Source organism: Herpailurus yagouaroundi, unplaced genomic scaffold (genome assembly GCF_014898765.1).
Source record: "Herpailurus yagouaroundi ecotype Mexico unplaced genomic scaffold, PumYag 28, whole genome shotgun sequence".
Classification (NCBI taxonomy): domain Eukaryota; kingdom Metazoa; phylum Chordata; class Mammalia; order Carnivora; family Felidae; genus Herpailurus; species Herpailurus yagouaroundi.
Genome location: NW_024412376.1, coordinates 77238244 through 77251886, shown reverse-complemented (window position 1 = coordinate 77251886; position 13643 = coordinate 77238244). Strand labels below are relative to the sequence as shown.

Sequence of the window (13643 nt, the reverse complement as noted above, 5' to 3'; positions counted from 1 at the left end):
TCAGTACAGAGCCCAATGCCCTGACTCACAAACCCTGGGATCATGACCTGAGCCCAAGTCAAGAGTCAGACACTCAACCAACTGAGCCACCCAGGCACCCCTACGCAAGAATTTTCTACAGGTGAATGTAAGGCCTTCACTCAGTGTCCAAATTTCAGGTCAGCACAGTGGCATGATAAAAACCAAACACTTCTTCCTTTTCTCAGGAGCTTACTAGGTACAGTCAAACACCCCTTGTGGCTACAGCATTCCCAGCAGGTGGGGGTCCAGGCACTGGCTTATACCATCTGACACTCCTGCTCTGTTCCCTTAGCTAGTAAACCGAGTACTTTTACAGGCTTTGTGCCACCTAAATTTCACATCAACCACATAAAGCAGGCAAGAAATATTAAAATTTCTCATTTTATAAATGAGGAAACAAAGGCTGATGGAGGTTAAATACCTCCCCCCACGGCTTTGGGAAAGAATGAAGGACTTGGGACGAGACCTCAGGTCTCTGACATCTTACCCAGTACTGGTCTTCCCCACAGGTTCTCCTTCACAGGGAACTACCTGGCTCTACCTAACCAAGACTCAAATATGTTGTTCTCAACATCTCAACATCACAGAAGGCCATAATTTACAGTACACATTGGCCTAGAAAAGTCCGCTGTGATAATAATGCCACATATATTTAGAAGGAGCACACCAAAATTTTTAATACCTGTAAATACCTCAAGTTTTACTGGGAAAAAAATGGTTCTATCTGGGAAAGAATAAAAATAAATTGCATTAACCATATGATACTAAAACATAATTGAAGATGGTTTTCTATTCCTATTATATTTCTATCTCAAGTATCCTTTTGAAATAAGTGTTTCTATCACCTCTTTTTCTTCAATTAAATTTCTAGAACTAAGTAAGAAAGTACTTCTTGTGACCAGTCCTCATATGAGGGTCCAGTCCCATTCTTTTTCATTCTTGCAGCAAGCTCCCAGCTGGCTGTTTTTAGCAGTTACTTGGAAACTTAACAGTCTTTAAAGAGTGACTTTGATTTTCTTATTAAAGACTCTAGCCTAATGTTCTCTCTCTCTTTTCACTGATGCAACAAATCAGAGAAAAGATAAAATAATAAAATACTAAGGATTATTTAGCGGACAGTTTTTGCTTTTAACATAGCATTTGGTTTGATAAAGAGAGATCACTTGGAAATATCCAAAAAACATACATGAAAAATTTCTAGTGCATTTTTTATTCAGCAAATCTACTGACGTGTCTATTCAATGCTAGGCTGAATGGAACTATCTCATAATTCATCAGTAGTCCTTGATCAATTGACCAGCTGATCAACTATCATCAACAGTGGATAGGTTTTACTGCAGAATTTTTCAGGATTGAAAAAAAAGGACTTATAAGTAGGTATTAGTATGTCAGCATTTAAAAATTTGCTTTGGTAACTGTTTCATTAAGAAGCTGACAACATGAAGGGAAAATTAAAGCTCCACTTGAGCCACTCCTCCTTCTAGATTATAGAGGCTTCCCTTCAGCTACCCCTCATGCAACCTTTCTCTGTGCTAAGTAAAATTGCAATAGTCCTCTTTCTTAAAGTGAACATAACATCAACAACAAATTACTATGATGAGGATCAAAGCCTGATTCTGAAAAACCATCATCAAGTTTCATATAGAATTAGGCGTGGACACAGCTCAAAACAATGGCCAACAATTAAAAGTTTTTTAGCGTCTACCTGCCCCTGGTTAGCTGCAAAAATAAAACACATTTCTAGACTCTCTGTGACGCAACATCTCTGCCAGTCATATTTCTCCTACAGATGGGAAAAAGGGGACAGGTAGTAGGCAAAACTCTTGTTTGCTCTGTAATGCCCTTGCAATATTCCCCATAAAGATTGAAGACCGGTAAGTACCACTCCTTGAGAGCTTTGTGAGTGATTTACACATAGCAAGTAGTTAATTTCAGCAGGTTTACAAGTTTAGTTTGAGTGGGTATGGTGTATAAAGGCATCATCTTACAGAGATTTTAAAATCCCCTGAACAATCCAAGTAAAATAAAATACTGGCCAAAGAAATATAATAAATATAATTTAAAAAAATAAAAAAATAAAATCCCCTGAACATCCTTTTAAAGAGTCTGCAAACAGTCCCAGCTAGACTGGCTACATTGTCAAAATCTCTGGAGTGAGCAATGCCTGTTTCCTTTCCATCTTCTCTACTCAACTGCCCACTCTTCCTGTCAAGTCAGTGTATTTCAATATCCCTCTCTTTCTGCCCCCATGCCCCACCCAACCTTTGTGGTTCGTCTCTAGGCCATTTTCTGGCTTTACTTCTTCAAATTTTATAAAGATTGAATCACTTACATGCCTAAAATGACTTAAGAGCTTATAGCAAAGTATACAATTCCTATACTGTGACTTCATAAGGTCATAATTAATATTGAAAAGCCATCATGATCTAAAATATATTTAAAAAAGTATTTAAACAAAGTCCAGTGGCTGCCTTTTCCAAATGAGTAAGGACCTGTCAGGACAGTACAAAGCAGTACTAAGTCTCTTGACTGCTACAGTATTAGCTTTCTATAGACTCTCTGTTTGGCATAACCACTTAATAATATTCAAGACACACAAGTTTTAAATGAATATCTTCTTTTTAAAAAACCTTTACTCCCATGATAGCAGCACCTATATAATGCTGAACTTTACTTTTGCCAGGGAATAATACATATGTGCTTTTCTGCTAACCCACGGACAGTGCTGGCTTATCTATTTTGAAATCAAAGGGAAACCAGTTTTATAAAATTCCAATCATGTCTACAATACATAAATGAGGAACAAAGGGGTCAGAGAGTTATGGAATGATCTACTGCCTAAAGAAATGTCAGTCACATAAACCAAGAATGGTTCTGCCTAAAGAACTGATAGGATTAGTTTAAAACAGCAAAAACAACACAACAGGACTCAAAAAGCTACAAAATTTTCTCGACTGATGTTATGAAAGAATACTTGTGAGGCTACAAATTCAAGTCCACTGGAACCCCATTGTGAGGTCCAATCTCGGTCCTGGTAAATCGTACAGAAGTCTCCAACCACAAGATAGACTGAATCAAAATAATGGGGTTGATGAGAGCAACTTCAGGACCTGTGTGGGGGCAGGAGAAGAGGTACTTTGAAGAGCAAGATTTTCTGCAGGATGGCTCAATGATCTTTAGTTTTAGTGAAATTGGGTTGTTCTCTTATTTTTATGAACGAACAAGAAATTTCTAGTCATTTTGAAAAAAATATAGCTGAATAAAGATCACACTTTGGCTGCACGAGTGATGCAAGTACAGTATTAGCTACTGGAGGATCAGATGTAGGTAGTATGGCTCCCTGGAACGCTTGAATAAGCAAACCATTTGGTCCTGAGATAGCTCAGATACATGAATGGTAGTTGCGGGGGAGTAAGGTGTCGCATCAGCTTCCAATTATTCAGACTAAGATCCTTCCCTGCTTTGTAGCATTACAATTAAAAATGTATCAAATGAATGAACTAGAAGAGTTTGAGGGCTCTGGGGAATTTCCCCACACATTCTCCTGATACACACATTCAAATTTGAGATAGAATGCATAGGGGCACTTGTACCCCAATGTTCATAGCAGCACTCTCAACAATAGCCAAATTATGGAAAGAGCCTAAATGTCCATCAACTGATGAATGGATAAAGAAATTGTGGTTTATATACACAATGGAATACTACGTGGCAATGAGAAAAAATGAAATATGGCCTTTTGTAGCAACGTGGATGGAACTGGAGAGTGTGATGCTAAGTGAAATAAGCCATACAGAGAAAGACAGATACCATATGATTTCACTCTTATGTGGATCCTGAGAAACGTAACAGGAATCCATGGGGGAGGGGAAGGAACAAAAAAAAAAAAGAGGTTAGAGTGGGAGAGAGCCAAAGCATAAGAGACTGTTAAAAACTGAGAACAAACTGAGGGTTGATGGGGGGTGGGAGGGAGAAGAGGGTGGGTGATGGGTATTGAAGAGGGCACCTTTTGGGATGAGCACTGGGTGTTGTATGGAAACCAATTTGACAATAAATTTCATATATAAAATAAAAAAAAAAGTCAAGTGAAATAAAGATGTTATAAATATTAAAAAAAAAAAACAAATTTGAGATAGAACCCATCTTCTAAAACTTAAATTCTCCTGCAAATTTAATGTACTTAGCTTCGGAAAGTATGCAACTTAGAAAATTTAAAATAATTTCTCACTAAATCAAATTAAGTAGCTTCTTGTAAAGTGAAGACACCCCACCTTAAAAACCTTGCTCAAAATATAAGCCACAGTCTCCCTCCACTCTTGAATTATTACTTCTGTATTTTCAAAGCTATTCAGCAATGCACAGTGGTATAAGTGTAAGCTTACAGATAAGCATAAGCTTACCTAATTACTAATTCAAGATGTAGCAATGACGAAAATCAATTTTAAGCTGTTTGTGAGCAAATACAAACATGGGGGTAGGTTATCACAAAGTCATAATAGATACCTATTATATTCTGTTCATCAGAAATCAAAATGATGTTTCTCTTAAGGTAAAAAAAAAAAAAAAAAACCATACAATAGAACGGAGATGCTCAAACTAATGAAAAAAGATCCCCTGAACATTTTAATAGCAATGTCTACTAAAAATAAGAAAAAAAGGAAAGATGAAATGCAAACATAAACATCTTCTTTTCCCACCTAAAAATCCATCCTGTGTGAGCACAAAGAAACAATGAAGTCAGCAGCACGGTGCTGACCAGGTGTTACTGAGGTAGGTCGGTGGGTCCTACGACCCAGCTGTAACATTTGCTGTAGCTCCCCGCAAGACGTCTGCTGCTTTTCCCTCCCATGCATCTGAAGAGAAATGAGATGCTTCTCTTCAGAGGTGTTAAAAACGTGGGTAGCCTATGGGACAAATGTAAGTCTGACACCTAAGATTAATAACCACAGTACATTATGCCAAAGGGAACTTTCACTATGTTGAAGCCAGCCAAACCCCCTGCTCACATGGTATTCAGGGTATTCAGGCACGCAAGCGCCAGGACCCAAAGGAGGTAACAAAGTATTTTTTTCTTTTAATACTTTACCATTGGCCTAGAGGGACTGCCATAAATAAGACTCACAGAAAAAAAAAAAAAAGGCTTGGGAGTATGCTTTCAATAAATTCTCTAGGGTCCTTGTTCTGAAATATTTAACAAGCTTCAGCATCTTCTTACTCTCTATGAAAACGACCAACTCAAGCCAAGGTTTACTGTGCTTTAACAACTGACACCAAATGTGTTATTATTACAGGTGTTTTCTTATTAGGCCTGATTTATTTGAATTGAGAATTCGCATTTAAAATTCTTTGAGATACTCATTCATAATATTTCTGATATAAACACACCTCTAAGAATTCCAGTTCTGAAACATGTAACTAGCCAGTTAAAACTTCCCTTCAGAAGGGAAAAAGCTGGACTGGCAAAGGTGGTTCTCTTGAGTAGGTAATACTGTACTTAGGCCACAGGTAAAAGCTGTGTAAGCATCTGTATGTCAGTATTTGTCTAAAAAGGAGTAAAACGCATATAGAATTGTTAAAATGAGCTATCAACAGAAACACATCTGTGCGTGCCAATTGGCCTTAGCTGATAATCTCTGGATATGTGCAGGTTCCTATAAAATGGAAGATTCTGTGTGAGGAAGGGGCGGTCAGGGCCCTCCCCCACCCCCAGATGTTTTTCTAGTCCTAACACCTGCGGGGAGCAGATGCCCGTAAACAAGCAGTTGTTTGTAATGCAAATGCAAGTAACGAGGATTCCTTGGGGCTACCCCCACCTTCAGCTCAAACACAAATGGTCACCCAGCTCCTGACACCCTAGATGAAAACTTATCACTGAGAATGTCAGTTACACAAACACTAAGTCCTGCTAAGGAGAGAGTTAAAGAGCAAGACGGCAGAAAGCACGGTTAGGGGTGAATAAGAGAGGCTGCTTTCCGGTTAAAGTGTTTTGGATCTCAGACACATTAAAAACAGCTGCTAGGTATTAAAAACCGAAGACTGCAACTACCCTTAAAAAAAAAAATGGACATAGCCTTGTGGTTAAAACTGAAAAGCTTCTATAATTGTGCAAACTGCAGAATATCGCAACAAAATGTGCCTAAAATAAACAGGTCCTAAAATATAACAGAATACACCAAAACAGCAGGTAACAAGGTAAGGTAACTGTTTCCTAACCACACCCCTTTCCTCCAATCTACACCCACCAACATTTATTCTGGCCACAAATCTTTCCTAAACAATGAATGACTGTTCAACTCACTGACCTCAAAATTTTAATACGTATACTAACAATAAATACCTTCTATCAGAATTTCAAAATTATTAGTATTGGCGGGGTGGGGGGTGGGGGTGCGTGCTGCGTGCTGGAGACCTAAAGCAGAAAGTGCTAATTTAAAGAAGCTTAATTTTCAATATGCTTAGGGATAATTTATCCGTATCAGATTTTTATTATATTGACTTTTAACAATTATCGTTTTGAAAGGAGAAGTGGCTGAACTAAAGAATAAATCCCACAAATACTTATTAAGCATTAATTGTGTTTACAGCTGAAAAGTGTAAGATTGTTTTAGGGGTTATCTTCCATTGTTACCAGTGCAGAGACTATAATTTAGATTTGTCAGAAAGATTATTTGTTGTTCTAAAAAGACTTTCAACAGAAATCTTCAATTATCCCTTATCTAAAACATATTCTCCTCCTTACCATCCAAAAAAACCCCAACAAAATAGCCCAACGATAAAAGAAGTATCTGAGATGTCTGCATATTTAGTTCAACAAATATAAAGTCACCTACAAATTTTAAAACTCAGAAGCATTTATACTTGGGGTGGTCTCTAAATATTAAACTGTATTTGCTTAATTAGTTAATATACTTTTTAGTCAGGAGATTTGTATGTATCACACAGACATCTCTATCATCAAATATTTGAAGAGCCTTTTAAAATAAAATGTGAAAACTCTATTTCATATAACAACCGTCACAAGTTTGCCAAGATCACCATTTTAGCTGCTATATGAAAATTAGAAATATCTTATTCCCTACTTGAAAGTTCAAATATCTTTTGGAAATTTATGGAAAAATAATTACATTAACTTCTAAATCACAGTGCCCACACATATCTCATATACCTCTCGTTCTAACAAAGACTACAAATAATCACAAATACTCTTGTTTGTTCACAATTGATTCTTCTCTCTGCTCCTTTGCTGAATCTTCTAGATCCCAGAGGTATTAATACCAGTACTTTCCCCAGATGTCTGTGATTTTTTACCCCCCACTTAGTGGAAGCACTGGACTAATAAGGCAAGACCATAGGTTCCATTTTCACGATCCTGGATTTCTCTCCCTGGAGGAACAGACTAAACCCCTAATCCCCAAGACCCACACATACATGTTCTTCACTGGGGCTTAGGTGGCAGAGGGAGAAGAAGTCTGAAATAGGGTAAATACACTGATGGATCAGTGAAAATCCGTCACTACCACAGAAGGGACTATTCTGTGGGAGAACTCCAGTCACCAGTACACTTCACATTCACATACTATACAAGTTACCCTTTAGGTGTTTTCCTACTGTATAAAGGTTTTCGCTTCCCAACAAAGAAAAATAGCATCAAATAACGTATCTGAAATTCTTCACAGAGTTAAACATTTGCATTAATGTAGTTATAATGCCACTGAATTTTTTAGAACTTGAAAAGTTAAGTGAGCCATGAGATAAAAAGAACAATTTTCCTTAGGATGGTCTTCAAATGATACTTTCTCAACAACTGACAATAGAGTAAAAATACCTCATCCCCACCTGACCCCCAACTGATTTGTTAAAAAACATAGGGTAATACAATACAACGAAACACTGTTTTAAAAGCTGAAGTAACATTCTAAATGTTCAACTACTCAATGAGCTAAAGTAGTTCTGGTTCTAGATGGTTTATGGGCAGTGAAAACTATACAGTACTTAGTTAACTGAAAAATTAAATCAATTTTCTCCTGTCATCAGCATAAAAAGCACAATACTCATAAAATCATGAATTTGTTGACTTAGCTTTACTTGATTTCATGATAACTGGAGCTCTGTTATTTATTAATCTTAACCAATAAGCCAAAAGCTAAAATTCCAAAAGCAAGACATCAAAGGTAGTAAGTACTCTTTCAAGGCAGCCATTCTTCACAGCAGGTCTTATTTAGTAATGACCAGTCACATATAATGAGAGTATTTCTAAAGTGTTTTAAAAAACAAACATTTTGCTAACATACAAATTAACTTCCACTTCTGAAAATAATTTGCAACATCAGCATGTTACTCACTGTTCTTGGGATGGGTGGAGAAAGAGATCCATTTGACATGTATGGGTCATTATTCATATTTGGCATCATTATGTACCCGGAATAACTTGAGTAGGAGGGTCCCTTGTTGTAGAGGCCTCCATCTGGATGCTTTCCTGAGAGAATTCAAATAACAATCAATGATGCATTGATTTCCTTTTTATATCACTGTATTTTCATCTGAAAATCTAATAGTTCTATGACAAATCAGACCTTATACAAAAGACTTGTTTACAAAATACTGTAACTGGCTTATTATGCTCTATTTTAGATTGACAGTATTTATTCTCTTAAATGACTTAGCAGCAAAACAGATGTTTTAAAAACATGTGGTTCAATTTACTTCCACTACTGATGGGTGTTTTTACAAAAATAAGTGTTATTCATCTTACTTAATTTGCTCTAAAACTAACAAACTGGACCAAGAAATACAGGCACAGGGAAAAACACACACAAATCTAAAGCTATATTATAAACATATAAGGCCATCTGGCTACACACACACACACACACACACACACACACACACACCTGAAGTTATGCTCCACCTTATCGGCAAACTCAAAAACTCTACCCGTGATTGTAGATTTCTAGAAAATTTCTAGATTTTATCAAGAGAAAGAGTTGTGTCTAGTACATGGACAACTAATCAAATTTATAAAGGATTAACTCCAGGAGACTTAATTTTATGTACTACACCATTCTGCCAAAGAAATCTGTGTGTGTTTACTATATACATTTCTTCTCTTTAATCTGTATAACTACTTTGTAGCTCAGAAGAAAGTCTGATATTACAGTTCTCTTCCCTTCTCCTCCTGGCTGACATATTGTATGCATGAACACTTCATTCTGGTCAGGCCGACTGTAAGTAAACTGGAGAACAGAAATGCAGACTATTCGAAATGAAAACCCTACAGATTATTTTAAAGTCACAGGGAGCTCTCCTTAAATCTAAAAAATATACGCAATTTTTAAATTTTTGAGCAAGAATTAGAAATGGGGAGAAAGTCTAACATGTTCCATATGCAAAGTTCCTAATTTTAAGAATAAAGTTTTATATTTTTACAAGTTAGATTCGATTTACTGGGCCATATTCAGTCCGTGCATTCACTGCCTGTCCTCTCACTGTAATAAGAAATAGCAAGTTTACAAAGGAAAATCCATTTGAAACTATTTCTTGTTGGAAAATAAATTGGTGTAGACTGTCACTCTATAACAATGCAGAAAAAAATAAGCCAATTAGAACTTTGGCTAAAATAAGGAAAAGAGGAAAACTTATTATAGACATTTCCTCTTCCACACAGTCTGGAAGCCAGCTAAAATCCAAAGGCCCCTAACTCATTCAAGACAGTTTTAAAATTATGTAAATATATATCAGACATAGGCAGTAAGTTCACTGGATTTTCTTTCCCATTTTGTTAAAATAGTGTTATTTTATTAAAATAGCACAGTCACATCACATCCGATACACCTATATTCACAAATTGCACGTGAGGTTATAAATTTGGGAGAAGCAGTATTAGTGTCTTACCGTCATCAGGGTGTTCTCTGGCCTTGTCGTGGTAGGACTCCTGAGAGGTTTGTGCTTGTCTGGCCACCTAACAGCAAGAACCCCCATGCCCCCAAAAGAGAAAAGCAACTTAGAGTTTGTAGTAAGTGTGTGTCCACTGGTCATTCAAAGGACGAGGACTGGGTGCAAGTCAATGTACCCATTTTACCAATCTAAGAAGGATAGGCTAGGGTTGAGAACGGGAAAATCTTTTGCTTTTTCTTTTCAACACAAATTTTTCGGTGACTATTATCTACCCAGGACTAGAAAGTATAAAGAATGATAAAAACAATAACATACTAAATCTGGGAAAGACCCACACGGTGCTCTGATTGCTACAATGCATCAAGGCTACTTGGACACCTGATTATGATAGGAGTTGGGGCTTAATGGGGTTCATCCTTTTGATAGCTTCCTTAGCCACAGTTCACTTCAATCAGTACTGATTAAAATCGGGCTGAAATATCATTTTACAACTAAAAGTACATTTTAAATAGAAACTATGCACTCACAGATGGAGGTCTTAAGGCAACTTGTCCCAAGCAAGTCCCAGCAGGAGCCCCCCACTCCTTATAACCTACCATGGCAGGCTGAGTGCAAGCCGACAAGAAAAAAAGTGAACTATTTCTGTGGTTAAAGGGAGGAAAATTTGAGAGTTGGGTTATAAACATCTAAAGGTAGCCCAGCTAATATCAATTCTGGTAACCACCATCCACCCAGCCTCAACCACGTGCAAATCAGTGGTATTACCCCTTCACCATCTTCCCTGGTCTACCCCGTGCCCACTTACCACCACAGCAAAGATTAACAGAGCCCTAATCCCTGGGTTCTATGCTTCAAGCTGCAGAGCCCTTCTTTCCAGAGCAGAAACGCAGTATGTGAAGCGGGTGGCAAATGTATTCATGGAATAAGGAAGGACAAGCAAAATGATAAGAAAAAAGAGGCTGTTCTACAAATACAAGCTTGGCCTCTAAGTGTTTTTTGGACGTTACTTGGTTCCTTGGCCATATGTCCTCCCGGTAATCTTCGACCCCCAATACATAGTCACAAACCTTTTAAGTGGGGTTGGGTGTACCCTAGCTCCCTTCCTGACCCCCCCCCCTTAAATTGGCATGTTGGAATGAAAGATTCGAGGATAACGAACACCTTTGTGTGCTCCTAAGAACCCAGGCCCCCAGCCTTCCAAATGCATACTCACCCCGGCCATTGGGATACAGAAGGTAACTGTGAAGGGTTCTTAATCGTGTTGTTTAAAACCAAAAATGTCCCCGCCCCCAAAACCACACGCTTTCTTTTTGGGGGCAGAAGTATGCCATTTAAGGGAAAAGGGTATACCCTCTAAGTTTCTTTGGAGGGAAAAAGCGTTGGTGAAATCATTTGAGTGTTAGGACTTTTCTACCGGATTTCCTCCAAAGCGTTTCCCAGTTGTTAAAAGAGGGTGGCCAGTGGAGTGTCGGGTATCAGGGTCCATCCGCCCACCACCCCCCCCCCCTTCTGAAACTCCCCGCCGCCTGAAATAGCCCTTCCGCGCTGTCCCGCTTGCGGCTTTCTCTTGCCGGCACGCACGTGTCTGTATTTACTCTACTTGGGTTACCTGCGCTATCGCCCGCAGCGGGCCAGGAGATCAGATAAAGCGCTTTTCACCCTTCCCTGTGTGGGTGCCCTGGCTTCCGCCACATCTCGACTTTCTCCTTTTTTTCTGCATAGATTTAAGGCCTGATCCAGGCCCCAAACTACCCCAAATATAAGCGCTTTTTTACTTTAAGTGACCGGGGTTGGAGAAAAGCAGTGTTGGCGGCGGCACTGGGAGGCTTCCCGCCCTGTGGTGGCTCGGTTCGGTGCGCCCACGGCTCCCTGCAGCCGGCCTGGGCGCTGGGACTCCGGCAGCCGCAGAAACCCAGGCGCGCGCCCCCTGGGCCGGCCGGCTCCGCGCGAGCCCCGCTTCGCGGCGGTTGGGACCGCCCCGCCTGTCCTCGGCCCACGCCCGCCTCCCCTTCCTTTCTGACAGCGGCTCTGCTCGTCTCTACCTAAGCCTTTGGTGGTTTAACGCACTTTTGCAGACATCTACCGAGAGAGAGAGCGGGTGCACTTTATTTTCCGTCCTACGGAAGAACTTCTCAGCGTTGTGCAGACATCCTCGCTTTAATGCATCGCACCCTCGCAACCCCACTAAAAAGTCCGCACGCAAGACGTTAGGGGTTAAGGGCGGCTTCTGCTGCCCACAAACCAACAATTCAGTCATCGAACCTCAGAACTGACCCACTTGGAGTAACCTTCGCTGCACTTCTCCACCTCCCACCGACACCCACACCCCCACACACGAAGAATGTTGGCCGGGCGGCCCATCCAACCCCCCCCCCAAGCCCCCACCCCAGCAAACGGAGGACCTACTTGGGACCCATCAGTCGACGCTCCCAGAATCTCCGTCCCTCCTCTAATTTTCCCCGGGACCCGCCACGCCTCTCGGACCTTAGGGCAGCGGCCCGCTCACCTCGTGTCCGTTGCTGGCCGGGATGATTTCAGACTCATTAACCAAGGAGGACTTGATGTCGGCTAAGTCGCCTTCCTCTTCGGGGTGACTGATCTCGGCGAAGATTTTCTCCTTCTGAGGATCGCCCTCATCCTTGAAGGGGATCATCTCGTCGGTGGCGCAGAGTTCCGGGTCTCCCCCGCCGCCGCCGCCGCCGCCGGCCCCGGAGAGTTGGGGCATCCCGACCACTCGGTAATCTCCGCTCCGCTGGAGGAGCACCCGAGGCGACAGCAGGAAAGACAGGGGATCAACGAAAGAGGAAGGAGAAAAAGGAGATCTGGAAGGATGCGTGAGGGCGAAGAGCGGGCGGAAATGGGGCCGGCGGCCCGCGGCCGGAGCAGCTGCGGCGGTGCCCGAGCCCCGGCGGCCGCCCGCGCCTTCCCGCTCCGCTGAGACCCGCGCCTGCGCCCGCCCTCGAGGCCGAAGGGCACGGAGCTGCTTAAGGCCGCTACAGCCGGCGCCTCTTGGGGCGTCTGCGCTGCGTGGCGCGTGCTAGGCTAGGCTGCCCCGGGGGCCACCCCACGCCCCCAGCGTCTCCAGGGTCTGCGCGCGGAGGACGCCGGTTCCGGTGGAAGCACGACTCTCCCAAATGCAGAGGAGGGTCCGTCGGCGCGTCTCTACGCAAACCTCTCCACCCTAGCTTCCCCGGTTGCCAATTTGGGAGTTTGTTTTCCGAGAAAGGAGGCAAGCTGGGCAAAAAGACTCCGTTTGCCTCAGCAGAGAAGGTACAAGGAGAATCAGAAGATAACGAAAAGTCCACTTCCTGGAGGATAAAAAAAATTAAAGAGCCACCCGGGTTGGAGATGTCCGTTTTAGAGCTTCTTATTTCCTTCCCTTTCGCTTCGGTTTTCCTTCTCCAGGCGCATTTAATCTGCTGGAGGAGGAGGAGGAAGGAGGAGGAGGTGGGGGAGGAGGAGGAGGTGGTGGAGGGGGAGGAGGAGGGAAGAGAAAGAGAAGAAGTTTGCCAAGAATAAAGTTTGTGCGGGCGAGCGCTGGGAGTCGGCAGTGGAGGGTACGGCGGGGTCTCGGGGAGTCACAGCAGGGGCCTCGGACCCATATGCTTCTGCGTGGAGCTCGAGCTGACACACACACACACAGCCCGACCCCTCTTTGTTCCCGGCTCGAGTTTCTCAGTCTGGCGCTCTCGCTCGCCGCTCTCCACGCCTCCGCCGGGCCGCTCTGT

At 41.7% G+C, this 13643-nt stretch overlaps 1 protein-coding gene across 7 annotated transcripts in view; it reads right to left on the bottom strand.

Moving 5' to 3' along the window:
* The window catches only part of LEF1 (lymphoid enhancer binding factor 1), a 120148-nt gene extending 107311 nt beyond the window's left edge, over nt 1-12837 (bottom strand). For 2 of the 7 annotated variants that reach the window (XM_040476606.1, XM_040476579.1), the window contains exons 1-3: nt 12422-12837; nt 9913-9979; nt 8364-8497 (exon numbers count right to left, since the gene is read on the bottom strand). In XM_040476606.1, coding sequence (XP_040332540.1) covers nt 8364-8497; nt 9913-9979; nt 12422-12640 — 420 coding nt within the window. In that variant the 5' untranslated portion in view covers nt 12641-12837. Of the gene's footprint in view, nt 1-8363; nt 8498-9912; nt 9980-11128; nt 11153-12421 lie in introns of those variants that run through there. The other 5 variants (XM_040476590.1, XM_040476597.1, XM_040476610.1 and 2 more) reach the window with 3 other exon arrangements.
* Nucleotides 12838-13643: the final 806 nt, after the last annotated feature.